The 27,985-nt window shown below is 40.3% G+C and overlaps 3 protein-coding genes across 4 annotated transcripts; 1 reads left to right on the plus strand and 2 right to left on the minus strand.

The window, feature by feature from the left end:
* Positions 1-2,698: 2,698 nt before the first annotated feature.
* Positions 2,699-4,517, minus strand: CALHM4 (calcium homeostasis modulator family member 4). The gene is made up of 2 exons (XM_054280461.1): positions 3,960-4,517; positions 2,699-3,202 (listed from the first exon to the last, which is right to left on the minus strand). The coding sequence occupies exons 1-2, from the start codon at positions 4,515-4,517 to the stop codon at positions 2,798-2,800; spliced, it is 963 nt and encodes a 320-aa protein (XP_054136436.1). The 3' UTR covers positions 2,699-2,797.
* A 5,970-nt stretch (positions 4,518-10,487) lies between these two features.
* On the plus strand, positions 10,488-27,256 carry TRAPPC3L (trafficking protein particle complex subunit 3L). Its single transcript, XM_054279855.1, has 5 exons — positions 10,488-10,709; positions 12,548-12,645; positions 15,291-15,390; positions 25,896-26,081; positions 27,137-27,256. The coding sequence occupies exons 1-5, from the start codon at positions 10,488-10,490 to the stop codon at positions 27,254-27,256; spliced, it is 726 nt and encodes a 241-aa protein (XP_054135830.1).
* CALHM5 (calcium homeostasis modulator family member 5) lies at positions 12,498-25,252 on the minus strand. Of its 2 annotated transcripts, XR_008483201.1 has the most exons (4): positions 24,656-25,252; positions 21,566-21,960; positions 12,707-12,788; positions 12,498-12,592 (listed from the first exon to the last, which is right to left on the minus strand). XR_008483201.1 is itself a non-coding variant. In XM_054279853.1 (2 exons), exons 1-2 carry the CDS (start codon positions 25,193-25,195, stop codon positions 21,571-21,573), a joined length of 930 nt encoding a protein of 309 aa, XP_054135828.1. In that variant the 5' UTR covers positions 25,196-25,252; the 3' UTR covers positions 20,516-21,570. The 2 variants fall into 2 exon arrangements, 1 of the variants encoding a protein (XP_054135828.1); XM_054279853.1 differs by lacking the exons at positions 12,498-12,592; positions 12,707-12,788 and having other exon boundaries at positions 20,516-21,960.
* Positions 27,257-27,985: the final 729 nt, after the last annotated feature.

A 27,985-nucleotide genomic window follows, 5' to 3' on the forward strand; every position in this document is an offset into this window, starting at 1 on the left:
TAGTAGGCACGGTTTGACTGTTCAACTGTACCAACCCATAGATTTGTCTGTAATCATGAATTCATTTGAAAGCTGTGCCTTCACTACCAATCCATGACACGTTTCAAAGAGCCGAGGAGTAAAGGGAAGTACCCCAAAGCTTAAAATACTACAGCTGTAGTACTATGGATTAATATATGCTAGCAAGGTGATAGTCTGTGAGTATATTGGCAGGCTGACTTCACAGTGACAGACAGTATTTCCACTCAGTATTTTAAATTACATATTATTATGAAAAATACAGGGCAAATAGTAATCAGGACAAAATCAGAAGCCGTGAAGCCTAGTTTAAAAATCAGGTGAGCAATATATAAAAATAATTTTTCAGATTACTCTTAACTGCAAACACTGCATCATTTTATAGTAGTGCTGTTATAAAAATAATAGAAGTGGAAAGAGTTCACATGGACTGAAGACTGCAGGTTTTTGTCATTTGGATCCAGACATCAACATAGAGGTTTTCTATCAAAACCTTCAAATACACAAATGCAGCCCCATTACCTTTTCTTAGGTTTGCATGGCCAGATTTTGTAGCAGGGGCACTACAGGGGTGCTTCTGTGAGAAGCTACCAGAAGCTTCCCCTGTATCCTGCAGAGCCAATGCCAGCTGGCTGCAAGACCTGCTGCTGACCAAGGCTGAGCACCATCAGCAATGGTGGCAGCTCCTCTGGGATAACAGGTTTAAGAAATGAGGAAAATGACCCTGAGCCACAGAAATTGCAGCCAGAGAGAGGAGTGAGCAGAACAGCTCAGTGAGGAAGGAGTGAAGCAGGTGCTGCAGGCTCTGGAGCAGAGGCTCCCCTGCAGCCCCTGGTGCAGACTATGGGGAGGCAGCTGTGCCCCTGCAAGTCAGGGAGGTCCCTGGTGAAACAGATCCACCTGCAGCCCCTGGAGGAACCCACACTAGAGCAGGTGGGTGCCTGCAGGAGGCTCTGACCCCACCAGGGGCCTGTGCTGGAGCAGATTCTTGGCAAGACCTGTGGAGAGAGGGGCCCCACTGCAACAGGTTTGCTGGCAGGATTTGTGGCCCTGCAGGGAGCCCACACTGGAGCAGGTGGTTCCTGAAGGGCTGCACCTGGTGGAAGGGACCCACACCAGAGCAATTAATGAGGAACTGCAGCTTCTGAAAAGGACCCACACTGGAGAAGTCAGAGGAAGACGGGCCCTGGAAGGAAGTACCCATGCTGGAGCAGGGGGAGAGTGTAAGGAGCCCTCCCTCCAAGGAGGAAGGAGCAGCAGAGACAATATGTGATGAACTGACTGCAACCCTATTCACTCACACCCCCTGCACCACTGTAGGGGAGGAGGTAGAAAATTTGTGAGTGGAATTGAGCCCAGAAGAAGGAAGGTGGTGGGGAAAGGTACTTGAAGATTTAGTTCTCATTATCCCACTCTGATTTCATTGGTAATAAAATAAACTAATTTCTCCAACTGGAGTCTGTTTTGCCCTTGACAGTAATTGCTGAGTGATGTCTCCTTGTCCTTATCTCAACCCATGATCCTTTCCTTATATTCTCTTTCCCCTATCCAAATGAGGAGAAGAGGGACAGAGCAGTTCTGACTCCTGCATTTTCTAATAAAATGTACTAAATAATTAGATTTTTCCACTTAAAGCCCCTGGGGTCATTTATTAGTAGCAGATAGCATCCTATAGTGTAGCTTAAGGCTTTGGAGCCCACATATACATGTGTACATGGCAAGGCAATGCAGGAAGCATTAAAAAAAAACTATGGCATGGATTTCCCTCCCACTTAGTTAGAAACATCTGCACAGGAGGTTAGAGAGGAGTAATACCACATCATACCAAACTGACTTAACACAAAAACATCATTAAACCTTCTTTCACAAAATTCAGTAGTTTTTAATCACAGTCATTTTCATGGGCCTAGTATATGTATAAATTACAAGTTTACAGAGGCAAAGCAAACCCTACTGTACAGACTGAGATTTTTCCCATCCTCATTTGCTATTTATACAGTAGCCAAGCACACAAACACCTTGGAGATTTTGAAGTATTTCCAAATAGGAGACTGACCTTGATATTGCTTTCAGCCAGAATACATTTCAGCTCAGTTTGCCATATGTCAAATGTTTGTTCATACAGCTGCTATGTGTTACACACCTCCACCATGTGCCTCAGTGGGGATTTTCTCTCCTTATCAGAATTTGAAGTTCTCTCATCATTGTATCTAAACTCAGCCTTTAATGGTAAAATTTCCCCATCTGTTTCCTGAATGCTACTGTAGCCCCAGACTTAACTAGTAGTTAGCTCAGTGTAGATTACTTATATAACACAAAAAAAAAAATAGAGGAGGAGAAATAAGAAATTTCTGCTGGCATCACTAAGGAAAAGCTGGATAGCTGCCCTTGCTCCATACAGAATGGACCAATTCATAGGATCCAATCAAGGTCTACCTCTTAAAGATCCTTTTAATGGAAAGAAAAAAAGATTTAAAAGCATTTGTAAATAACTTTCTCAGTACATACTTATCCTTTCAGCACAACTATTAGAAAGCAGGGAGCTGAAGCTTGAAATAGCCCACCCTAATCTAGGGATAGATCACCACATCCCACAGGAGTCAAAACACCATCAGTAAAGGCATCTGTAAGCAGGTGCTGAAGGACTACATTAACAAGATGCTCACATAATTTATACATCAATGTAATACTGTACTGGAAAGTTCCAGTGCAGCTCAGGTCTGACATAGAGCTAGACAGGTTCCTGCTTTTCTGCAAAGTATTGCGGGGTCTTGGATCTTCAGAGCTGTGTTATGATCCCAGGGTCCTCATCAATCCTCAGGTACTTTCCACTTGCACGCTCCTTGAGTGCCCAGTCATGGAGGAGGCTGTAATCATAGTGCTCCTTATCCACTCGCTTCAGAAAGGCCAGTCCAGAAATGGCCTGCCACTCCCTGAGAGATGGGATACGAATCTCCTTTACATTCTCACTTCCTGGGACAAAGCCAAAGAACTTCCTTACATTCTGCATGGCATAGAGCCTGGAGTGCTGCTCTGTTGCCTCATCAAAGAGCTCCTGCTCATTGTGGACATAGCTGTTCCAGTATCTGAAGTGCAGGAAGCTGAGCGGGGAGAAACAGCTTGCCAGGCAGTAAGAAAGGAACACAGTGATGACCACCACAGCAATCAAAAGCCAGCCAGCCACCTTACCAAAAGAATAAAAAAGAAAATAATTCTAGACCTGAAAATACTGACAGTGGTAACTTTTGAGCACCAGAAAATCCATAAGATTAACTTTACTTGCTTTTCCTAAATAATAGCATTAACAAGGTATAAGCCTGGAAAGCATCTGTTACCACCAAACCCAGTCCATGCCTACTAGAGGCAGCTATGTAGTAAAATTACTTGTTCCTTTCAAGTTCAAGAAAGTTCTGTTGTGCAGATTTAAGAATATTGCTTTCTCAGCTATTATTGTTATAAGATAGGCCAAGACTATATTAGCTTATAGCCTGTTTAAAACCAGTTTTCTCTGAAGTGACAGCTTAATGCTTCTCCTATTATTTACCCAGTATGCAAACTTTTAGAATTGAGTCTGATCTAAACCCCAAGATTTTACATGGGTTCACACAAAGCTCTCACAGCCTGGGCCTCTTAGTCACATGTCTTCTGCTTTAATGAAGAAACTTCATATCCTCCCTGGCTCTTGAACTTCCATTTGTTGTACTTGGTATTATTTTTCAGGATACTACACAAGGAAGATTATGTCCTCAGGCAGCAGGTAACAAATGGGACAAGCAGATATAGTAATTTATAAAGTTCAGTTCCACTTAAAAGAAAAAAAAACATGCTTCAAAACACACGGAGATTTAGCACTCAAGGCAGAGGACACTGATCTTGTTTTATACCTGCTGAATTAGCTTCATCTCTTGCCATCAAGTTTACAGGCAACAGGAGTTACTCACTTGTGACTGGTATCGGAGGAGGAGAATCACTTCATCTCTGGCCCGGGCCAGCTCTGGAGGAACCAGCTGCCCGCAGGGAAATATGGCCAATATCCTGCTGCGCTCCGCAGCGCTGACATTGGGAGCAGCTCCATAGTAATGCACAGGGACGTACTCACTCACAGCACAGATATAATAGGAGCCATTTATCAGGGTGACTGCAAGCCATGTGACTGGAGCAACCAGTGCCCTCCCTGTGATGCTGCACAGGACAAAGCAGAGCAGTTTGAATTTCAGCAGCCAGTTTGATGACATTTCCCTCTCAAAATGAGAACTTTTGCCCATAACGAGCCTCCAAGTCTGGTTGTTCAGGGCATAGCCAACAACCAGAAGGATCAGTGCAGGCACTCCTAGGAAAGCCAGCCCATAGATAAGGTTCTGTCCAACATGACAGGGACAGCTGAACGTGAAAAAAGAGAAAAGTTGCTGCCCGCCAATTGTCAATATTGCAATTATTGCATTAGCAATAACAACCTCTTTGCCTTTTAGAAAAGTTAACCACTTTGGAAGGAAAGTCATTTTAGATCCTATTCTTTACCAGATTCTTTTGATATAAGTCAGTACTATCTTTTAGTTATATTTAACTAGTCTCAATGGCAGAGCAGAATAAACACCAACAGCTTGAAATGAATACCACCAAACAAAACCCCTCTACTAGTCTTTCTCCTCCCACTGATTTTCAGTGGCTTGTTTGCTAGCTTTAAGTATGCTTGCAGACATTCACTGGTGTGTTGTAATTGATTCAGTAATTTATCTCAGCTGTTCTGGAAAATTGAGCTTTCAGGCTGTTGTGAGCTCTGCCAGCCCATTGCTAATTGTCTGAAATTAACAATAAATTCCCCCTACCTTTTGGATGACATGCAGTGCTATCAAACTGATGGCTAACCTGTCAGGGTTAATTGCTAGGCTGTTTTCTAATCAACAGTAATTGGAAGAAACGTGGCATGAAACTAGGAAAAAAAAAAGGAGCCTTCCAGCTATTCTTCATAAAAGATCATCCAAACAAATCCTTGGCAAATGGACAGATTTAAAAAAAAAAAAAGAGTGCTTCCACTTTAAAATAAATGCATAAAATATTCCATAAGTTGCACAATGTTTGGAATCCCAGTGCTGTTTGCATTTGATTTCAGTTCTGGAGCAATTCATTGTCGAAACACTAGAGTCTGAGAAGTAGCCAGCTGCTGGATGATGAGGATTTTAGTGTTTTACCTCTAGGTGGGGCGTGTCTCTTTTCGTGACAGTGCTGAATGCTTCCTTTGGAAAGTCGATTGGAGTTGTTTGTTTTGGTTTGGCGTTTTTTGGGGGGGAGGGGGGAGGGTTGTTGTTTGTTTATTGTTTTTGTCTTTTAATTATATTTATATATATATAATCTGCTATTCACAAAATGTCAAACCAGCAGGTATTTATATAGTGTGCTTGTGTTTACACTTCTAAGATTTCCTGCAAGTATAGTCAGTCCTATTCCATGGACAGAGATAAAAATTTTTCAATTAAGTGTTTCCACAGCTGGTTTTTGGATATTGGGATAGATGACCTGGGCTCTGAGCATCTCTCACAAATCAAGCCTTAAGCAGGGGTCTGAAAAATTGAAAATATTTCACTTTTGATGATTTTCTCTGGATCACACTTTTTCTATGGTCACACTATCCAGTAGTTCTACGCATTGCATAACCTAGTCTGATCTGAATATGCAAATACTTGTGTTTCAGTACTGAAAAGTCTGACAGTCTGTCATATAAACATTCTTATCAAGAAAAGAAAAAAGGTAAAAGTTAGTCAGAAAGTTTTGGGGGAAATTTGCCTTCCCATTACAGATGTCTATCTCCAGCATGGGGGGACTTGGTTGTGTGGTATAATAGTGTCTGCACAGCCTCTTCTCTCCCCTTGCAGAGAGGGTTGCTAATAATAAATTTGATCTCAAACAGCAGTTTTAGCACCCATGGTGTCTGCTTGGATGGCAGAGACACTCTCTCAGCTGTTGCACACAGGGATGGCATGTTACACATGCCTTGCCTGTCCACCAGGCAGGACCCTGTTCCTCCGGTGCACTGTTAGGGTGGACACCTGCTTGTCTCGTCCCCAGTCACCATCTGGGAAGGAGGTTCTTGCTGGTAACTGGCTCTCAAACTATGTGACGCTGTTACACAGAATTAAAAGCACTACAGAAACATACTGAAACCTCCAGCAGCACTTTATCACAGCTTTTCTGGAACTTGTTACATTCTTAGTTGTTTGGACAGAGTAATAGCACAATGCAATCCCAGACCTGTCTGAATATTGCCATTTTAAATCTTCATTTTCCTTTCAGTTTCTTTCAGGATTTTCAGTAACCTTTTACTGAAGGTACTAGTGACATTATATTTGGGAAAAAAAAATCAGTGAAATAAACCTAACAGGCTATCACAAAATTATTTTATAAGTCTTCTGTTATGCCTCTGATTCCTTCTGAGATTTCTTTTGGAACTTGTGTCTTATTTTGTTTATAAGGGAGGAAGGCTTTCCCAAGCATCACTTGTTTACTCAAGAAACGCATTAGATGTGAAACTGAAGGGGTATCCAACACTGAAATATTAATAGTCAGCCTAAGGCTGTTGAATGAGGCAATTTATACAATCAATACAACAACTTTCTACTTCTGCATTTTCATTCCTTGGCATTTGCTTTCATTGCCTGCTGTAAATGATCCTGCTGGGTCATCCTATTATGGAACAAATTATAGGGTTGGATCCAATTAAGAGCTTGGGTGGCACATCAAACCTTTAAGTACTTGCCTTTGCAGAGGAACCCAGGGTCCTGAGGTAGACATTTAGGCTCTTAGTCCAATTCCAAGGAAGAGTTAGGACTGGATGCCATCCAAAATACCACTACCTGAGGTGACAGCTGGCTGGCCTGTGAGGCAAAAAGATGCTTATAGCTGACATCTCAGGCAAATAGGATCCATGAACAAACCTTAGTCATGGTTTTGCTTTTCGTATTGCAGGGCTCTGTCAGCTTGAACTCACTGCCAGTAATCTCACTTATGAGAAGGAGAGATTTTTTTTAAGGAGTGAAAAGGATATTTTTTTTAAGGAGTGAAAATCATTTTGTCATTTCTTTTAAGACATGGTTTTTGGAATACAGATTTCACCTTCCCATACACAGCAAACTATTTTTATTCTCCTTTTTATTGAAAGAAAGCAACCATGGCAGAATAGAGAGATTGGTTTCAGCTCCCTTCTCCCCCTGACCTAGTAAAAACTCACTCACTCGTCTCTTTCAAAAGCTCAGTTATTATTAGTGAGGGGATGTGACTGTGCTGCAAAGAAGCTCTGTTCTCCAACTTTCCTGCCATAGTTCTACCAGTTGTGCTTAGTTTCACCACATAGAGTATTTTGATATTTATTGGATTAAAAAAAAGACCAGGATTTTGTTATCTAATGGCCAGGCAAAGTTAAGGAGGAAGAGGGAAGTGATCCATTTTCCGTCTGAAGTTTGGAGGAGACAGAATCCTGGTCTCTCTGGTCTTGCACACGTATTCTCACCACTGAGTCAGCAGTCAAAAGGCTGATGTTCTGTGGCTCCTCCAGCTGCATTTTGAGCTCTTTTGCATGGATGTCAAGCCCACCTGTGCGTGTTAGAAAGCATGGTATGAAAGCACCTGCATGACAGATTTCCTGTGGGAGTAGAAAGGAGCGCTGCCCATGTCCTGTGAGCTGCCAGCTCATGGTCTGCATGCAGGCTGACAAATAATTTTCATGGTCTCTTTGGCCTTTGGAGGAGTTCCTGTCCCCATAACTAGGACAAGCACTGATTAAAAAAATAATAAGTTTTATGTTAAGGGAAGGATAGAAATCTGTTAATGATTTTTTTAAAGCTTACATATTTCACTTCAGAATTCAGCTGTGTTTTATAGGCAAATTTATGAGATTTTAGGTTCCTGCAGAGAGCAGAAAGGAGGCGCTCAAATCTCAAAACACCCTCTTGAGAAACATGGCCTAACCAAGGAAGTTTCAGCAGGTCAAACTGAGAATGCTTCCCAGGCAGGGCACTACAGCAAAGTGACAGCAATGGCATTGCTTTATTTGGAAATGTGGTGAGAGAAGCAGCCACACTGGATTTCTAGTAAAAGCACTTGTGTGATATGAGAAACCTTTGTTCAAGTTCTTTTTTTTCGCATAGCTTCAAATCCTCGACACCTACCTTCTTGTGATTTTATTTTCTGTCAGAGAAAATTTAGTACAAGGTCTATCCACCTGAAAAATTGAGAGTAAACAAAAGCTTAACTCTGTATTTTACTAATTTGGACACTCACCTTTTGTGGTTATTGCATTCTTGTTTTGGTTTAAAGAATTTTTTCACTGTATTTTTTTGTGGGGGGCTTTCTATTTAGGCAATATCTAATTTATGATTTACTTCTATGTTGCACTTATCATGTAGATGCCTCTGCAGGTGTCAGTTTTCCTGTAATAGGCAGTCCATTGCAAGAGACAGAGTGCTGGTGCATGCTTTTATGTGAGCTTTGGGATATATTTTGTATTTGGTTTTTGTTTTTTAGTTTGATGGGAATTGAGAGAACTGATGTAGTCTAATGCTCAAGCCCTGTGAAGACTCAAATTGGGGCTGAAGGCTAAATTTCTCACCTGAAAAACAGGACAGAAAGGGAGGTGGAGGGTGATTCTCACTTTCTCACTATTCCAATTGCCTTGGATTACTTCTAAGAAGTGTATGTTCAGGATTAAAACAGGTGCCAGATGTGTGCCTGCCTCTACTCTTTTCACAGGGCTGCAAGACAGTCCACCAAGGACTTGTTTCCCTCACTGGAGCCATGGAATCCAGTTTATTTGGACTCGCCATTTCAGCTTTGTTTTCTTAATAATGTGCAAACCTTTTGAAATGCAGTACATTCTACTCAATACAGAGCAATATATGTGTAAATTTACTTGTGTGCACATGGGCATGTCTGTATTTTTCAAAGGATGTTTATGTGTCCTTGCCATTGCACTGCCTGGTGCACAAGGTTCCTCATGATTATGGTATTAATGATGCAGGCTGAAGTAATTAATCCATATATATTCTGAACCACATAAATAGAAATGTGCTCATTTATGAGAAGTCTTAAGTGCTTTGTGGTGGGTTCTCTAAAGTTGAATTATGCTAATTATAATCTTTTACAGGTTGGGTTTTTTTTTTAAATGTAATGCAGTACACTTTCCTGTGGAATATGGGATTACTCTTGCAATGTGGGGCATATTTGATGCTTGTCACCAGTTGGAGACAATCAGAGAAACAAACCCATCTCAGACTCAGTTTAGAAATGCAAGTAACTATCTAGAGAATTGTAATGCCTTGGTTTTAAAATTTATTAAAATTTAGATATGAGAAGTACCTACAATTGTTTCACTTATAAAATGGAATAAGGTTTTACAGGGTCAGAAGAGCACCTGAAAAAAAATGGAAGAGGCAATTACATTGTAAAATTGTCAATACAAGTTCATTCTGTGTGAAATAAAAGCAATTTGGATGACTGAGTTTTACACAGAAAAAACTGAAAATCCTTATTTTTCCTGGTTGAATTGGGTCATAACTTTAAACTGCCATTTTTAAAATAATCTTCCTTATCTCAAATCAATCACATCTGAATGCCTTCTGTGTATCTGTAGTAGTAAATATATGTAATTGTATTCTAGCACTGGATCTATTAGTTAACAGAAATTAAATAACAGCATGGCATTCAGAGGAGGCCATATATTTTTACTTCCTTTCCTGAGAAGACTCAGTTGGAATGTATGTGCAGGTAAGTCCTATGAGGAATGAAAACTACCTGATTAATTTCTAAATTCACCAGTGACCATCATTGAAGTTCATTGCAAATCAAAACTACCACGTAGGCCAAATTTACCACAGGGGAAAATAGATGGACTAAGCCTGGATATTCATTGCAAGGATATTAAGAAATAGGGGCTCTAACAGGTTAAGAATGAGAGAATAATAATTCTATAAACCCCTTAGGAACATGGTTAGTGAAAGTGACCATTTGCAGGAGCTGGCAGCTGTACAGGTACAGAATTTATTCCTCTGGGAAGCTGAGTTCTCTCAATCTGCCCTGGCAGCTTTACACAAACATGGTGGTAGCAGCGCCTTAAAAGCCACACTTCCCCAACTGAGGCAGATATTAACTCTCCAGGCTACAGCAGTAAGAGTTGGCAGACTACTATAGCTTCTTTAGATTGAAAACAATCAATTTTTATTTCCCTTGTACAGCAGGATCTTGCAATTGTGTTTTTATTCTTTAGACCTGAAGTTTTTGTTAGCTCTCCAAATACCAAAGTCTGATAGAAACAACAAAATAAATTTACTGTCCCTATATATGTAAGACCTGTTCTGTTTGACCTCCCATGTGTGCTAGCTGTGTATTTGATTACAAACCATTCCTAAGGGCAGAGTGATTATTTATGTTGTGGACAGTGGCAGATCTGTTGCCAGTCAAATTCCTCCCAAAGGGCTCAGTGCATGCAGAGAATAGGAGGAGCATCAGCAGCATTACAGACTGCAGCAAACACATCTCATGCAAAAGACAGAGGAGCAGAGAGGAGAAAAGAGAAGAGAAAGAGGATTGAAAGAAGACTATGCTGCTTGAGGAAGAAAAGATATAAACTGACAATCAAATACATCAGGAGTTACACAAGCAGCATGTCTCGGTCACCAGGAAGAAAGCAAGAGAACCACAAAATAGTAAGAGATTTTTGTAATGTGTTATTAAAATAGTGCATGGAGAAAGAGTAACTTATTATTTTATTGATGCATTTTATACTCTCCTATTTCTGAACAATCTGAAAATACTGAAAGGATAAGGGTAAGATTGGTGGTACAAGAGCAGAGCTGCTGGCAGCATTTATGGCTACTATTCCTATTGCTGGGATTCTGTACAGGCTTGGGAAAGAGGGGCACAAAGTTTCTGAGACTGCAATCTGTTCAGAAACAGAAGTCTAAGTGCCTCAAGTATTTATGGTCTAAGATATAAATGGCAGGTAAGTTTACATACCTCTGTGGTTAGATAGCCATGCAATGAAACACAGAGAGAAGGAGATCTCTGTTCTATGCTTGAATGGTTTGACTCCAAGCAAACCTTTCTTCAGGAGTTAAGAGCCTTAGGGCTTTCTCTATGGTGAATGGTGATTTTTGACAGGAACTGGGCAGTGGAAAAATTCCATTTAAGACAATGTTGTATCAATTTTTGAAAAGAGGACAGAGGGTCTCCTGAAAACTGAAAAACAAATAGAAGAGTATAATAAAATTACAGTTAATATACCTAAGTTTACAGACAAAAAGTATTCCAATGGATTGCAAATGGGGCTGATAAATTTGATTACATTGATATGTTATGCTTAAGTCAGTTCTCTGAGGTAATTTTCTTGTTGCAACAGAGACTTTTTACTGAACAATAATAACAAAGCAATACAGGACCTGTATGACATCCATTTACTCCATTGAACATTTGTTACTGAGAATTTGGCCAAGAGTAGAATATTTTTTTAAACAGGAGTTATCACTAAAATAAGTTTGGAAAATGATTCTTCTTAAGATTTTGAACAGTGACTTGTTAAAACAGCAACACTGATTAAACTCCAAACTTCTGATGCAAAGGACGCAGAACTTTCCACCCAGCTGTTCTTACTTTGCTAGTGTGATTTGTTCTGTTGTTTTTATTGGTATTCACTGTTATTTTTCCACAGGCTAAAGACAAAAAGCAGCACTGATCTGACCACATGACAGAGGGCTATAGCACTTTAATTAATTGCTGTCCAAGAAGTTTAGTAAGAGTCAACCCAATCTCTAACTTAAAGGACAGCTGCTTCTCCTGCTAAATACAGACAGTTCTGCAGTGCATGGATGTGATCTGACAGGGCAGGGAGAAAAGGAAACTCTCCTCCAAATTTTTGCACACCTGAAGACTTCACAGTAGTGCTTGTGGAAGGACCAGTACAGAGATATACCTTTGGTATCTTCAGTTGCTCTCCATGTTCCATGGGGGCTGCAATCCTCACCATCCCTTTCATCTTGTTGTTATTCTTTACCCTTGTCCTGAATTATACTATTTTTTCATTATTCTGAGCTAAATGTTTATCTATTTTTTACTTTTTTAGAGAAAGCAGCTAATGATTTGACTCAGATCAACTCTACCTTTGTGAATTTTTGTGCTACTGCAGAAGGATTAATAGCTCATTGCCTCTTTTCCTGCTGCTGTTTGTTATTATTCTTGGATGGCACTTGACAGAATTTGTCAATCCAGCTTACATACACTCAAGATGCAAGAATTACTGATAATAGTAACTCTGAGTATACCAAGAAATCGTACTTGACAACCAAAATCCCTTACAAACTCAAGTGAGGATCAATATAGATTCTGTCATGCTTGAAATGTGGATTTCAGTGATTATGCATCCATGGACAAAAATTTCTTTATTGATTTAAATGTTATTTTTCACTTGCTTTTAATGAGCAGCAGCTTTAAAACATGGAAGAGTTGGATTTTATCTTGCTTCATTTTTGATTTTTTTATTTTCTGACAGAGCAGAGAACTTTTTGTACTCACATATGGGGCCTTGGTAGCCCAGCTGTGCAAGGAGTATGAGAAAGATGAAGATGTCAATGCCTGTTTAGATAGAATGTAAGTACTGCTTTAAATGTTCAGTTTTATCCATAATGCTGTTTGTTTACATATATATTACCTTTCAGCTTTTTGTTTATTATCTCACAAGTTCCAGCATTCTGTCTCTGGTTATAGAGAAGACAGGGAAAAGGTTCAATATTCTGTCAACAGAAACAACACTAATTTGTGAATTAAGATCAACAATTAGCTTTTTAATTTTCTGAGGAAAAGTGTCAGGATTGTTTTCATAGCTTACACTTGTTCCTTGCTGATCCTTTAGTTATGCTAATTATTAATATAATAGTCTAAATTTCATATCGTATGTCCCTCACTGGGTTAGGGACAAATGAGCCTCTCACCTTTAAAAGACCATACAGCAATGAGTAAGATGGCACAAAATGTCAATGAAGGTGAATTTTTTACATGGATAACCTCCTTGGAAAATGAAGATCCAATGTTTACAAGCCCTGTCATCCTGACTGAGATTCCTAGGCATTGCTACCATAAAAATAACAATATAATGGAGAATCAGCAAGAAGCAACTTTTTAGCTGGTCACTAAGAACATATAATAAGGCCTTTGGCAAAACAGTTAGGCTTATATTTCTGGGCAAAGGGGACATACAAAATGGATTTACAGAAATCACAGTGGACAGAATAATCTTATCACTTTACTATTAACCTGAAAGTTTGTAATCTAGCTGTAGTCCAATAACTGTTCACGAGAGTAAATTTTAAAAAAATCGTTGTTTGGGAAAAAGAAAAGTAATTTATTCACAAACTTATAAGGCATAACATCCCTCAGATACTTTTTTTGTATTCATCTCTCATTCAGATCTGGTGAAAATCATACATTTAAAATATGCACAGGCTTCTTCAATGATGCCATGGTAGAAATTACTAGAGAGCAGTTTTGGAAGATGTGGAGACAGATTTTGCTCCTTATGTTTTCATTATTGCAGTTGTTTCTATAAAATCTTTTTGTTTTGAGGAGGACTTGATCAAAATATGATAGGTTTCATTAAAACAATGTGTTCTTTACTTCTGTGATTATGAAACAGCCCAGCTTCACAAAGAAACCTCACATCTCAGCAGACCTGTGACAGGTGGGGGCAGTGTAATGATCTCTCTCTCTCTATGTACATATATAGTCTGTAGTGAGAAGGGTGTTTTTCACTGTACAGTTGCCAAGTAGCTGCTTACCAGTCTGTTATTAATTTGACTTTGCAAATCTAGGGCATAAAAGTTGAAATGTATCTGAGTGGTCTTGTATGTCACTAATACATACCTTGCTAAATGCTGATGACACATTTGCCAATGTTATTGATACTTAGGCAATAGATAAATATTTAATTGTTTCTAGACACATGACATACTGCAATTTTAATCTTCACACTGCCAAATCCTCTTTTTGGTCTTGTCATCAGCTCACTGTCTTCTAGCCAAAGATGTTGTACACAAACCAGTAAGAAACTCCACAGATTTCAGGGTGCTTCACTGAGGGTGTAGGGCCCCCAACAAACAAGGAGACACTGCCAACATCCACGTAACTGGGAATGAAGAATTTCCTAAAAACATTTCTGAGCTGAGTACCCATTCATATAAAATGTTTGTGTCGATGCCTTTCCATTTTTCAGAAAATGTTTGGAGTCACAGCTGTTTTGCAAACTAAGAAGTTATTGACCTTTGTTAATGTGTCAGAGCTAAATTAATATTTGTTTTATAAAAATTCCATTATCTTCCATCCCTTTTTGTTTAGTTTTTTGTTTTTTAATTGTAGTATTTTAAATACAAAATGAACATGGCAGTGTAAAAGAACCCTGCATTTGTTGTGGTAATGAGCGACGCAGGGACCCCAGGCAGGTACAAAGGAGTGCTCCTTATTGCCAAAACCCCAGCCTTTTTAAGCAGTTAACCTGTTACCAGTTTACAGTTTTAAGGCACAGCAAGCCCAAGTCAACCAACCACCACACACCACAATGCAGACAGGATGTGGGCATGTGGCAGTCACACAGCACGTCTCACATCCCTCACTTCTTATCTCTCACATTTCTCTACCCTTATTCCAGCCAAGTCACCATAGTTCCCTTCTACTTAGCCTGAGTCACAGGCTGGAGCCGTGTTCCAATGTCCTACCTTTATAAAGCCTTTACCTATTGGTAACATGTGTTAACTAACAACTTCTGGGGTTTTTTTTTTGTCAGCTAGTTAGATGAAGGGAGATAACGTGTTAGAAAAAAAGACAAACAGGTAATTATGAAGAAAAAATGATAAATGATGTGAAGAGGTAAGAGGAGAAAGTGAAAGAGATCAGGTGTGAGTGAATTTCCTATGGCACCTGAATGCTGCAACGAGGGTGCCCAGGATTGGTGTCCATACGTATAGACAATGTGCAAACTGTGTAGACAATTCATATCATCCTTGCCAGGACTATCAAACTTAAGGAAGTATGATTCCTTAAATGACTACAGGAACAGCAGTCCCACTGTGCTGTAAAATGTGGTATAAAGAAGAATGTAGACCAGCAAAATGTGTTGTCATTAAGTCCCTCAATTAGGATCACGCAGCTGTTTTGCTGAGGAAGTGCAAGAGACGCATTAGGGAGATGGCAGGTGGAAAGAAGTTCCCCATTGACAATGTTGCCTTTCCTTGTTTCCTCCTCAGGGGATACAGCATTGGCATAAGGCTGATTGACGACTTTCTGGCTCGTTCAGCTGTGAAAAAGTGCCGTAGTTACTCTGAAACAGCAGACATGATTGCACAGGTAAATAAGATTTGCATTTTCTAAAGCGTCATCAGATTCAGTGATCTTAGCTTAAAATTATGTATTCCCTTCCTTTTTTCTCTTCCTAGGAGCATAAGTCTTAACTGTCTCATACAGATGTTAAATTTCGATATTTTTTCTTCTGCCATTTGTCTCTTCTCATTGTTGCCATAATTACCTTAGATATCTTTTTACTTTAAAATTTTAATATTAAGAATAAGGTGCAAGATTTTCTGCAAAATTAGCAGTCTCAGTGGTAGCAAAGAAGAACTGTAAAAAAGGAAAATGAGAGAAACATTTTCCTGACAACCCACAAATCTAATAATAAGATCAAAAAGATAAAATCAGAGCATGTACTTTCACTTTGATGGAAATTTCCCTTTTATTGAGTAGCTGTTCACACTTCTGTCGGACAACAAAGACACAGGTTTCTAAAGACTGTTCTCCCCCACTGGCAAGTTAGAATTCCAGGGAATTTCAAAGAGAAATTTAAATAAGAGTACATAACAAAGTTGCTCCCAGTAAGCAGCTAAGCTGGGGTAGAGATCCATTGGAAATGGTGAAGACAGCTGAATGAAGCAGATGAGACAAGCAGCATTTCAATCACTGTTTTAAAATACACTGCCTCATTTAAAATATTATACCAGGCTGCAAAATCAAACTTTTGTTCACTTTTACATTCTTCTTCAGGTGGTATTGGTACTTTATTTTCACATACATGTCAGATACCTGGTTTTCTGGGTTTTATTCCTCATAGCTCCCTTCTTTACAAATGCATTATTGCAGTTGAACCTTCATTCTTAAGTACATAGTATTCAACAGCAAAGTGCAGTGAGAAATTAACAATGGAAAAGACACTGTTTCTCTGCATCTTATACTTCCAAAGAGACTTTTTAAGAGAAGTAAAAAATTACTTGGAATGATTGGGACAAACATTAAAGCACATGCTGTCCCTTTGAAAGACTATTTTTAGCAAACTAAAAGGAGTTCTGTAGTAGGAGTATAACATTTCTGAGGCAAAATGTGATATAGACATTATTTTCACATTTCTTTGGCAAAACAAGTTTTAAATTATCTTCAAGCACATTTGTTTGAGACACATACCAACAAAACATGTCTAAAGTGACCCAGTAAGGAGCTGCAAATACTCTATCAAACTTTTTAGCTCAGAATCATGAAGCTGTTTACATGATCTCCTTAACTCTTCAGCAGGAGTGTTCCCAGCCAGGAGAAAGTGCTTAAATACTTAACTGCATTAAGTCTTCAGAGGTATAAATCTGTTTGACGATGAGTAAAACCAGTTCAAAGTTAAAGTAATTAAGGCAGTTCAGCAATTCAAGTAGGTAAAGCCAAACCACCTGTTAACATAGCTATTATTCTTCAGTTCTTTGGAAAACAAAGAAGTCTGTAAGATCAGGCTGTGGGTGTTCCCTGTGGAAATGGAAAGAGATGAAGCAAAAGGAAAAAAATATAAAATGAGAACTACAAAGCCAGCTTCCCAGATTAAGAAATAAATACTGGAGGAAAGGTGCACCTAAACCAGTGACTGGGGGCTTAAAACTTCCACCACTAGCTCAGGCTGCAAACCCTGGACTTTACTGTTGACTTATACTGGCCTGGAGAAGGGCCAACAAGTTTTGATGGGGAGCCAAAATGAGCCCTTCTACACTGAGTTCCCATGGTGTTCACTGTCTTCTCTTGTTGGTCCTGTGACTTGGCAGGGCTACAGTTGGGATTGAATTTAAAAAAGAGATGAAACAGGACATGTAAATGTAGGCTTTCTGGCAAATTGGGCTAAGAAATGGAAACCAATTGAGGAATGATATTAAGAACAAAGCCCAGCTGAAGAAGTAATGTTGAAGATGGGATTCAGAATTTGGATCTAAGTATAATTGAGGATTAGGGTTTTTTTGATAATTTTTCTCTATAATCCTGCAAAATCAAATTTTTAATTCAATTTCTCCTCAGAGGACCTTGATGTTATTGATCTGATCAAATGAGTTGCAAAAAACAGCTTCTGGTTTTAGATCTAATATTTATATTACCTTCTCTAGCACCAGGAGGTGTTGGTCTGTGCCAGAGATGAAAGCAGCCTGACCATACCCTCTGTTCCACAGCAAGCTGGTGCTGGCTCACAGGCTCCACTGCTGGATTAAACAGTGCAGTGCCTAAGGATAGATCTGTTCCTGAAAAGCAGTGGCTGCAGAGATGGGCTTTACTGTGGACACTCCGTACCCCGTGAACACAGGAAATTACCATCTCCAGAGGTCTTTGAAGAGAGCTCCCTCAAGGGGAATAACAAAGGATGGAGTAATCCAGCCATGCTACCCCCTGCCCAGGGCTGTGGGACAGGAAAAGTCCTTCCCTGTGTCATGGAAGGTGCTGACACACCAGGTCTCTGTATATTGATTTATGGCCAGTTGGAAGGGCTGCCAGATGCTGACAGAATTTATGAAGCTGGTAAATGTTGGTTTTCAGATCTCTGCAGGGAGAGGGAAATGCATACGCAGGTTATCTACTGTGGTAGACAGTAAACAGGACATTGAAGTGCTGCACTGTGGAGAGTAAAGAAAAGGTCAGAAGACAAGTTTGGAATCAGCAAGAGATGGCAACACCTTTAATATATCTTCCTCTTTCCAAACACTGACTGGAAAAATACTAAGAATGAAAAGTATGCTAGCAGAAATATTACTTTGGCTGCCTTTCCCCTTTTAAGCAGATGAATTCTGGCCCTTCATTAATCTTGCTATTATGTTGTCTGAAATCATGGTTTCTATATTTTTAACAGTCCGTGCTTACTTACTTGGTGTCGTGACTTTTACATAAAAAGTTTGGAAGTGAAAAGTCCCCAGTAGTATGTAGAGGGACTGAAAATTAGTGACTTCCTAAATATTTCAGTAATTCTAGGTGCTCTGTGTTTGAACACCATCAAAATGTTAGCAATTTTTATCCTTGCTGCTTGAGAGAGATGGAATGCTGCGTTTTTGAGAAAGGGCAGAGAATACATTTTTAATTCAGACTGCTTAGATCTTATTTTCTCATTAAGCAATGTATAATGTCAAAGTGTTGTAAACAACATTTTCAAAAGTGAGGTTTTACTTTATATGGGCATCATTTTGGTGGCAAGCCTACGTACGTGTCTAAACAGATATTCTTTTTTCTTCCATTTCATGGGTAAAAATGAGACAGATTTATGGGAAGCATGTTTTAAGCCACCTCATTCATTTTACTTTCTAGTCTTTTGGAGTCACTAAGGCTGAAAAGACCTTTGTTTTATACTCTGAGAAGCTGTAAATGGTAATTTTAAAGTAGTTGCTATTCAGTTATAGCCTGGTTTTAAGCAAAAAATCTTTTATATTCATTGATTTGCTTATCTATGCACTTAAATTATTATTGCTGCCAAGACATTTTCATAATTTTCAGTTTACAACTTTGCATTTTGGCCTTAATTTGGTGTTCCATTGCAAACCAGCTACTTCTTTTGCATAGTTTCCATGCAAGTTCTCTTTTACACAAGAATTTTTAACAATAGAATTTGGACAGATGCATCATGCAAAGTACAGCTGAAACTAAATTGAGAGCATATGAGGGCTTAGCATGGTTGAAAAGTCTTTATTCTTATAACAAACACTTCAAGTTTGATGGAGCAGCAGATGTGTAGTGGAAGAAGAGCTAAGAGATTTAAAGACTAAACCAAGAGACAGAGCACAGAAGATTAAACAGAAGTTTCTTTTTTCTTGTACACTGCTATTTTGATGGATATCAGAATTAATGCAAAATCTAAATTTTCCAGCAGAAAATTTTGATCTTGCTGTTTGGTTTTATTTGTTGGGTGTTTTTGTCTCTCTCCAGTTTGTTTTGGACAGTGTTGACAATATTCTGTCTCTTTCTAAGCTGCCATGGTAGCTGCTGGATTCAGTAACAATGTTGATAGAAAGCAGCTTTTGCAATAGCCCCTTGAAGGACTAAGTTAAATTTTTCAAACCCATGCCAGTTGAAAACAGAGGGTCAAACTGGCTGTTTTTTTCAGTCTGTTTTCATAGAAGTATTCTAGGATCCACATGGAAATTGCATTAAGCCACAGGCGTTTTGGTCACACAGCCCTGGGAATGGGGATCAGGGAGAGACGGGCTCCTACCAGGCACACATTGCAGCACAAAGTGTTCAGCAGCTGCTCTCAGGGGTGGAGACACTCTCAACAGGAGCCACCTGCAGACATGAAGCAGGCAAGGAGGAGGAGAGGGAAATTCATCTTGGATTTGCCTCTCCACAATAAAGCAGAAGATAGGGCTGGGAAGTGCTGCCATTTGAGATGGCCTGGGCTACTCAGGTGCAGAGCCCTAAGCTTTCTGCAGAGGGAAAAGAGGATTCCAAAAGCTCCAAGTGGGATCACTCTGTCCTCCTACTTGTCCCTCTACCAGCTGTGCTTTTGCCTCTGTGTCCCAGCTATTATATCACACTGGAGGCCTTATCTTTACCTCAACCCACTTGTTTCCTGTATTTCTTTGACCAATTCATTAACCTACTTGCTGTCCTCCCTGTTGCATCCCTACTTACTTTCATTTTCTGAGGAAGGAGGTGGAGAGACAGTTTTGGAAAGGGAAGTTTGGCCCAGGCAGCAGGGCTGTCCTGATAGGAGGTGTTCTATCTCCCCTTGTATGCAGGGAGGAGGTTGAAATGGGGCTGGACAGAAGAAGTTGGGGCAGTTCTCATGAGGAAAGATAAAACCAGAGAAATAGGAGGGGTCATACAGCCTGGAAGTAGGTAGATGCTGTACGAGGAGAGGTTCCTGGGGAGAAAATTGTTGGTGTATGTGCCAGGCACAGTGTCATACATCTGCTGTTGTGACTTTCATTTTGGCAGTGCTGCATCTGTGTTTTCAGCAGCAGCAGGCTCATTTAAGCATATAACATGTTTTAAGTATGCTGCTAAGTGGGTCATCTGGGATGAAAGAACTTTAAAACATTGTCTCAAAGGTCACAGGTTCTTGAAAACATAAGAAGAATATTCTAAGCAGAGAGTTGAATTAGTGCTTGTGTTTTATTTCATAAAGAGTGATGGTCTGTATATAGATGTTTTTACTCGCTGAAGAAACCAAATGAGTATGAGAACAGCTGGGCAGGATATCCTGGTTTGTTGAGAAGAGCATGATTCAAGCATACCAAACTATGATTCTCTGCAGACTCAGAGAGACTGGCAATAAAATGCTGCACAAAAGCCTGCCCAGCTACCCCAGGGAAAGTAATTTTGTTCTCCTTTTATACAGCATTTGCGAATACTCTGACCACCCTGAGCCATGTGATGAATTCCAAGTGAGTGACGTAAAGCACAGGGCTCTGGGGTGAAATGTGTTTGTCAGAGGCACTGACCATGCAGTTGCCTCACCTACAGGTTCTTCTTGCTCCAGACACCATGTTTTCCAAGGATATTAAAAAAAATGAAAGTCAGTTTACTGCAAAAATGTTTTCTTGTCTTAAAAAGTGGACTTTCCTTCCAGGCCTTCTGTTGTACACTGGCTGCAGGCCCAGAAACAACAATATTACAGAGCAATACAGGCTGACCCAGTGCCTGAAACTTGCTGAAAACTAGAACTTTATATCCATTCAAAGAAAAAGTCTAGACTGGGAGCAGATAACAGGGAGATGTTCTACAGAGGCAAAATATCCAAAGGCAGAGAAGCCTTGAGGGGTTGCTGGTGCCTCAAAACAAGGCTGTACCTGCAATTGGCCTGGAAATGACCTGGACAGAAAACCTTTACTTTCTGTGTGTTGGCTGTCAGAAAGGCACACGTATCTTGTTATTATATTCACACACTTGAAATGACTTTACTTGTTGACAGTCTCTAGATTTACATAGGACAAGCACACTATTTTACATAGCATTTTTAGCACATTTTACATAGCATATTGCTAAAACCCTTTTGTAGAAGCCATTACTCCTTTTGTTGTACTGTGAGCTCTTGATGCTGACCTAGTGACGTGAACCCTGGGTGCTGTGGAGTACTGCAGCCTTTTCACTCGTGTAGGGAAATAATTTCATTCCATCCTTTTGGAGCAAGTAACTAACTGGGAGGAAACATGATGAAGAAGAAAGAGGCCATTGTGAAGAAAACATAGAGATGAAACCAGATAGAAATATGCCTATTAACAAGATATAAAAAAAGCTGAAAATCTACTTGGTCTATGGTACTTCCCTTCTGTCTGCAAGGTCCAGCATTGTCTCTCTTTCCTCACTGGTTCCTTTCTGGCCTTCCTCAACTAGCTTGTGAATCGTGCTGTAGTGCTGTTTGCTGCTGCTGAAAGAGTGGAGCTGGGAAGCATCTTCCCATGCCTGGAAAGCTGGCAGGGAAATGGGTTCTGGTTCCTTGTTTTCAAAAAAGCACTTCAGGTTTCGCTCGCTCAGCTTGGTGGCATACAGCTGGAAAATCTGCTCCAGTTGCTCCTTCTCTGTCCCCTCATACACTCTCCAGAACATCAACTGGAGGTGGCTGACTTTTGACTGGCAGCTGGCACAGCAGGTGGTTAGCAGGGAGAGGAGAGCTGTGGTAACTATCACACACCAACCTAAAATCTGGGAAGGCAAAAGAAATCAGTTTCAGGTTAAAAAGACCCAAGTGAAAATGCTACTTGAATCACAAATATCTGACCACACTTTGTTTGCATTTGGTGCTGGCCCTGATGTTAGTGGGACAACCACATGGGGACTTGTGTTAGGTTGGAAATGGGGATGTGTCTTCTATTCCCATCTGTTAGAGGTGGGGCAGTTGTCTTTTGTTAATTGGGCAGTTTTCTTTATCTCTTCCACAACCAATCCTCCCTCTGGGGGATATCTGCTGTTCATGGGCCAGTGAGTCCCACTGCATGTCTGATAAAACATTACAGCACCCCATTGTGAGAAGCTCTGCCCAGAGGGAGGAGCCAAGCATTCCTACCTGGATATAATCTGAAATTAGGAACATCACAGTCAGCCTTTCCCACTGCATTCCCAGAGGAGCAACTGTCTTCCCCACTGGATTCCCAGGGGAAGACCTTGCCCATCTACACCGCCACCAGACCTTCAGAGAAAACCTAGACCCTGCTACAGGATCACTGCTTCAACAGAACCACACCTGTCACTGCAGGAGGGTTGCAGCCACCATTTAATGGGACTGCTACCAACACCCTGACCCACAGGGTGTCAAGTTGTATTCTGACTCCGTCGGTGATTTCTTTTCTTTTCTTGTACTATTACATTTTTATTTTTAATTTTCCTAGTAAAGAACTGTTACTCCTCTTCCCATATCTTTGCCTAAGAGCCCCTTAATTTATAATTAATAAATTATAATAATTCGTAGGGAGGTGGTTTACATTTTCCATTTCAAGGAAGCCTCCTGCCTCCCTTAGCTGACACCTGTCTTTTTAAACCAAGACAGGACTGAAGAGAAAATCCATCAGAATAGAGGCTTCTCAATACTGCTCCTTTTGGTGTATCTTTGGTAAAGGGTAAAGTGTTTTCTAACTCCTGAAAGCATTACATAAAACCACCCCACAAGAATTACTAATTTTGAATCATGAAGAACTACATAACCAAAAAGGGCAAGTAATTTTTGTTCCAGATCAACCAGCCTTTTAAACTGTGACCACTGTTAGATGTTTTGTTTTCTGAATTATTTTTATTAGAAAAAAACCTCCAACAAAACAAATACATAATTAACCAGCATCACTCAACTCCTTTTTTCTGTAGCAGCTTCAGATGTGGACGAAATTCTGTCAAGAACATTTTCAAAGAGCTACTTCCATAATTACTTCCTCAGCAAGGGGAGAGAATGGAAAAATGTGCTCGAACCAGTTATTGTGGGATGTTCTTCCCTAAGAAGAGCAGCAGTGTGAGCACAATTTTTCCTGCCTTGTACCACTGGCCTAGCCAATGGCCAAGACAAGTTTTACTTGTCTAATCCATTATGACAAGTTAAAAAAAAACAAACTTGTTTTCAAAAACTGGAAGAAGTTCCAGTGTGGGACAAATATTCTAGGGCTCAGAGGCTTTAGAACTGGAACTGATTTCCCATGCTCCAATGGTGATGATATGGAGAGTGAACTCTCATGTGAACTCTTGCACTGATGTTAAAAAAAAAAAACCACCAGTAAAAATCTGTGTTTAGCTGATGTAATATAGAAAGTTTCTTCAGGGAAGTCTGTGAAACAGAGAAGTTTGACAAACAACTATTCTTAGGAATTGGTATAGAACAATAGTTAGAGCTTTCCTTTATGTTTCCCAATCACTTTGTACTGACTAGCGATTTTTATGGGTATTTGAGAAATCGTTTTTTTTAGCAGTTTTTCACTTTCTTGCAGCTTGGAAAATGAACTCATATATTCTCATGCTAATACTGAATCCCTGGTCTTTTAGTATTTCCTATACATACAACTTAAAGTCTCAAGCATTATCTGTTGTTGCCTTCTAACACTAACAAACAAATTTGTTTTGTTTGTGTCTGCAGCGCAGTCTTTGTCCTATTTGCATGAGGACTTAAAAATAAAACCAGCCCTTGGAAAGGAAATTGCTCCAGATGGATACAATTCCTGACAAAAACTTGCTGGCTCCACAGAGTGTTTTCCTTTTTCTGTAGCTTTCTTTTTATTCTCTCCACTGTTTTGATTTTTTGCCTCTGAATTTATTTGCATTACAATGCAGAGAGCAAAACTGTACTGCACAAATACTGTAGAAAGTAGTAAGATCTCAGCTTTGCATGATCTGCTTGCTTTATTGTTTCTCACTTCCTCTAAGCAGGACAAAAACATGCTTACATTTGTCATCACAAAAAAGAGGAACACAAATAGAAGCACATTATTTAAGCAGTCAAAGGATATTTCACAAATCTTATTTTCCAGTATTTTTCTGCTGTTAGTAACCTACAGTTATCACAATGATTTAAAAAAGAAGAGTGTGGCATGAATCTTTTAATAGGACAGACCCCTTTAATGCAGTGATATCTGTTACTTCAGCCTCCAAAACAATCCAGTTGGGTTTGGTTTTTTTCCCTCCTTAGAGCAATCTCCATTCAGGAATAAAGCTTTAGGTTCTCTGGTCTTATTGACCTCGCCATCAGTGAGGACCCCTAAGAAATATGGAACAGCTCAAACTGAACCAAAAGATGGATTGATTGAATGCCAAAACATTGTTTACATGAAGCCAACAGTTTTAACAAAACTTTTGACATCAGGATCTTCCACAGATAAATCACAGCAGCAGTACAGTAATGCTTTTTGTTTATCATTTTTCTTACCTGGGACTGTGCTTGAAGTGTTCTTTTCAGTTCATCACTCTCTGAAAAGGGCAGGGAGCTTTTGTCACAGGCTACCTTGTGTAGCTCTTCAAAGCAGCTCTCCGATTTGCTGTGGCAAACTGCTTGTAAGTAGGCAGGATTTTTCAAGCCACTCATGGCACATTCGTAAAAAGTCCCGTTGAGCAAAGCCACGGACAGCCACATCACTGGGGCTACCAGAGCATTTAAAGTGATTTGTCCAAAGACGTAAAAGAAATGGCAGATATTCCCTCTGGGGAATATTTTCCTGGGATTCACCCAGCAGCCTGTAAAGAGTTTCCAGGTCTTGCTGTTCAAGAAGTATCCAATAACCAGCAAAACAAGAGCAGGCGAGAAGAGAAATACCAAACCGTACCTGAAGTTTTCGTTGCTGCAAGGGCATCTGAAAGCAACAAGAGAAAACACACGTTCACCTCCCATTGTCAGCAGCGCCATAAAACTGTAACCTATGGCGGTTTTCCGGTTCATAAAGAACTTCAGGATTGTTTGGAACGCATCCATCCCTGGTACTCACTGGGGAGGCGAGAGCCGGGCCGGTCTCTCTCGGTCGGCAGCGGCGTGCGGCGGGGCAGAGCTGCCCGAGGAGGCGCACCCGGCTCTCCCCGCCCTGCCGAGATAGCGCCGTGATGTCACTGCTGCGGAGCGCTGGCACGCCAGATGTGGCACATCCGCAGCAGCATCCACCCGGCGCGGGAAGACAGCAGGCAGTGCTCTGTGTGACCAAGTTTGCAGTCTTGGAAGCCTTGTTTTCGGTGGGCTGTTTGTTGTTTTTTTTGCTTTTTTTTTAAGCGACTGCAGATGGAGAGATCAGAGTTGCGGGAGATCTTGAGCTGTGATTATAAAAGTTGCTGGTGAAGTAGTGAATGACCTAATATAGAGGCTAATGGTCCCAAGGGAGTATGACATGACTGAAAGCAGATGAGTGATAACAGTAAAACCACTTTGTGTGGAGTTGTAAATGTAGGAACTTCAAAGAAGAGCAGCTCTCTGTTGTGTTTTCCTGGGGCATCACACAGCTCTAGATTTGCATTGCTGGCTCAAGCTGATCACAGAAGAGACAAATGTACTTTGATTTCTAGCCTGTCTGGCTCTGCCCCCTTATTTCCTGGGGTAAAATTGGTCTACAGGATGCTTCTTTCTAAAATTTCACCTCTGGTTTGCACGCAACCCATTTAAGCAGCAGAATTTCATTCTTTTGCAGGTTGCTTTCAAGATGTATCTTGGGGTCACCCCTAGTGTGAGCTGCAATAGTGTCACAGGGAATGAATTCTCCTTAATCCTGGACAAAAACCCACTGGTGGATTTTGTGGAGGAGCTGCCAGCGGAACGAGCGTCACTCTGCTATTGTAACCTCCTCTGTGGGGTGATTCGAGGTGCCTTGGAAATGGTAAAGAAGTGCACATCTGTTTTCTCCATTTTTTGTTAGTTCACAGAAGCACAGGAAAACAAAATCACTTGTTCAGATAAAAGTAGGAAATATAGTATTGTTTAACCTCTCAGGTTAAATGACTATATCTAGATAAAAGAGGACAAGGCTGATCCTGGATCCTGAGGTAGAGAAGCACATGGATTATCTCACCTCCACACTGTCCCTGCCTGGCTGTTCAGTCTGTTCAGTGGCTGACTTGGGTGCAGAAGCCAGGTGGGATCAGGAAGACAGGTAACACTTAAAGTGGAGGGACAGAGGGGCATGTTGGGTTCCTCCACTGCTCCTGGACCCTGTCACACTTCCCTGCACAGCTGTAGCCAGTAATAATCATCCCAGATTCTTTCCAAATACCTCAAGATAAATAATAGTCTCAGGTTACTGTGGTATCTGCTGAGAGGGAGAACAAAGTATGGATGAGCATAATGTTAAAACCAAAGCATCAGAAGTGTATCAGATGGCAATCCAAATTTTGTTCTTAAGTTTAAGGTTTTGCAAAGAAATAAATAAAGGGCACAATTTGAAAATTTCTGACGTGTAGAGCTTCTTCAGGGACATTACTTTTGGGCTGCTTTATGTTTTTTGTCAATATCGGATTCAGCATAGAACTTATATTTCAAGAGACAAAAAACTCAATCCTGTGGTGTTATGTACATACATCAGTCTCAGAATCAAGAGCATCTGATACAAGACTAGGTAACAAAAGTATTATATCATAACTCTTAGTACAAGACTAGGAAATTCTGTGATCACAAAATCATTAAGTATGCAATTTAGGGTCTCAGAAGAAAGCAAAGCACTGGGGAGAAGGGTAATGTGCTATATAAATTCAAGTGTCAATAAACTTCCTTTGTATTAGCTTAGTTGGGAAAGCTATTTTAAAAAATTTAGATATCTGTTTCCTATGAAACCTGGGAAAGGGGGTCCTCTTGTGGTAAGAGAGAGAAAAAAGCTCATTAGGAGGGTGGAAAACCAGGTATTTTTTTGCTTAACTAATCAGACCTGATTCTTTCCAGGTTCACTTAGCAGCAGAAGTGTCCTTCCTCCAGGACAGGCTGAAGGGGGATGCTGTGACAGAAATAGGAATCACATTTTTAAGGAAGCCTGAAGACAGAAGGCACAGAAGGAACAAATGAAAGAAATATTGGGAGAAACCTTTGCCTGGGGATATTTTGTGTCTTTTGTTTTAGAAGAAGACAGGGTAAAAGTGTCTTTGCTGAGTCAGCTGCACCAGTCAGCTGGTTGAAAGGTGAAGAAAGCAGGGCAGCAAATAGGAGGGGCAGGGCAGGAGAGAGCAATGTTAATTGTTGTGGCACAGATATCAGTGAAAAAGAATGAAATTATCTGCCCTTCCCTCTCACATACCCAGGCTCTCGAGCTTGATGGAAGTTTTATCTCAGTATTTAGTGTGTGCTAAATATTTGTCTGTATACCAATTGTTTTCAGGTAAAGCTGATGACCTTTTCCCATTTTGTTAGTAATATTTCAGAGCATGTCTGCTAGAGGTGCTTTATTTCCCTGGCTATGTGTGGTTATCCATAAAGGATGCAGTTTTGCTGGCACTCCTGCTCAGTCCTGTGCACACTCCAGGCACAGCAGTGCTTGTGTCTCACCAAGCTATGGGCCTTTCCACGTCAGCCTCTCTCCAAGAGCACTGATCTTGTGACCGAACTGAAAAAGCATGATGTATTTAATGTGTAGCTATTGTGGACCTGTACCTGCCTAAGGAAACTGGAATTAAAATTCTGAGATTGCCACACAACTTCTTTGGTGGTCGTGTTTTCTGTTCTTACCTGGCCTTCACGTCCAGCTGTTGAGCATTCTTCCTCTTGGCAGTGGACTTGTTACCACAACATGACTGGGAA

This window comes from Melozone crissalis, unplaced genomic scaffold, assembly GCF_028551555.1.
Source record: "Melozone crissalis strain CALT ecotype California unplaced genomic scaffold, PUWL_Pcris_2 ptg000027l_1, whole genome shotgun sequence".
Classification (NCBI taxonomy): domain Eukaryota; kingdom Metazoa; phylum Chordata; class Aves; order Passeriformes; family Passerellidae; genus Melozone; species Melozone crissalis.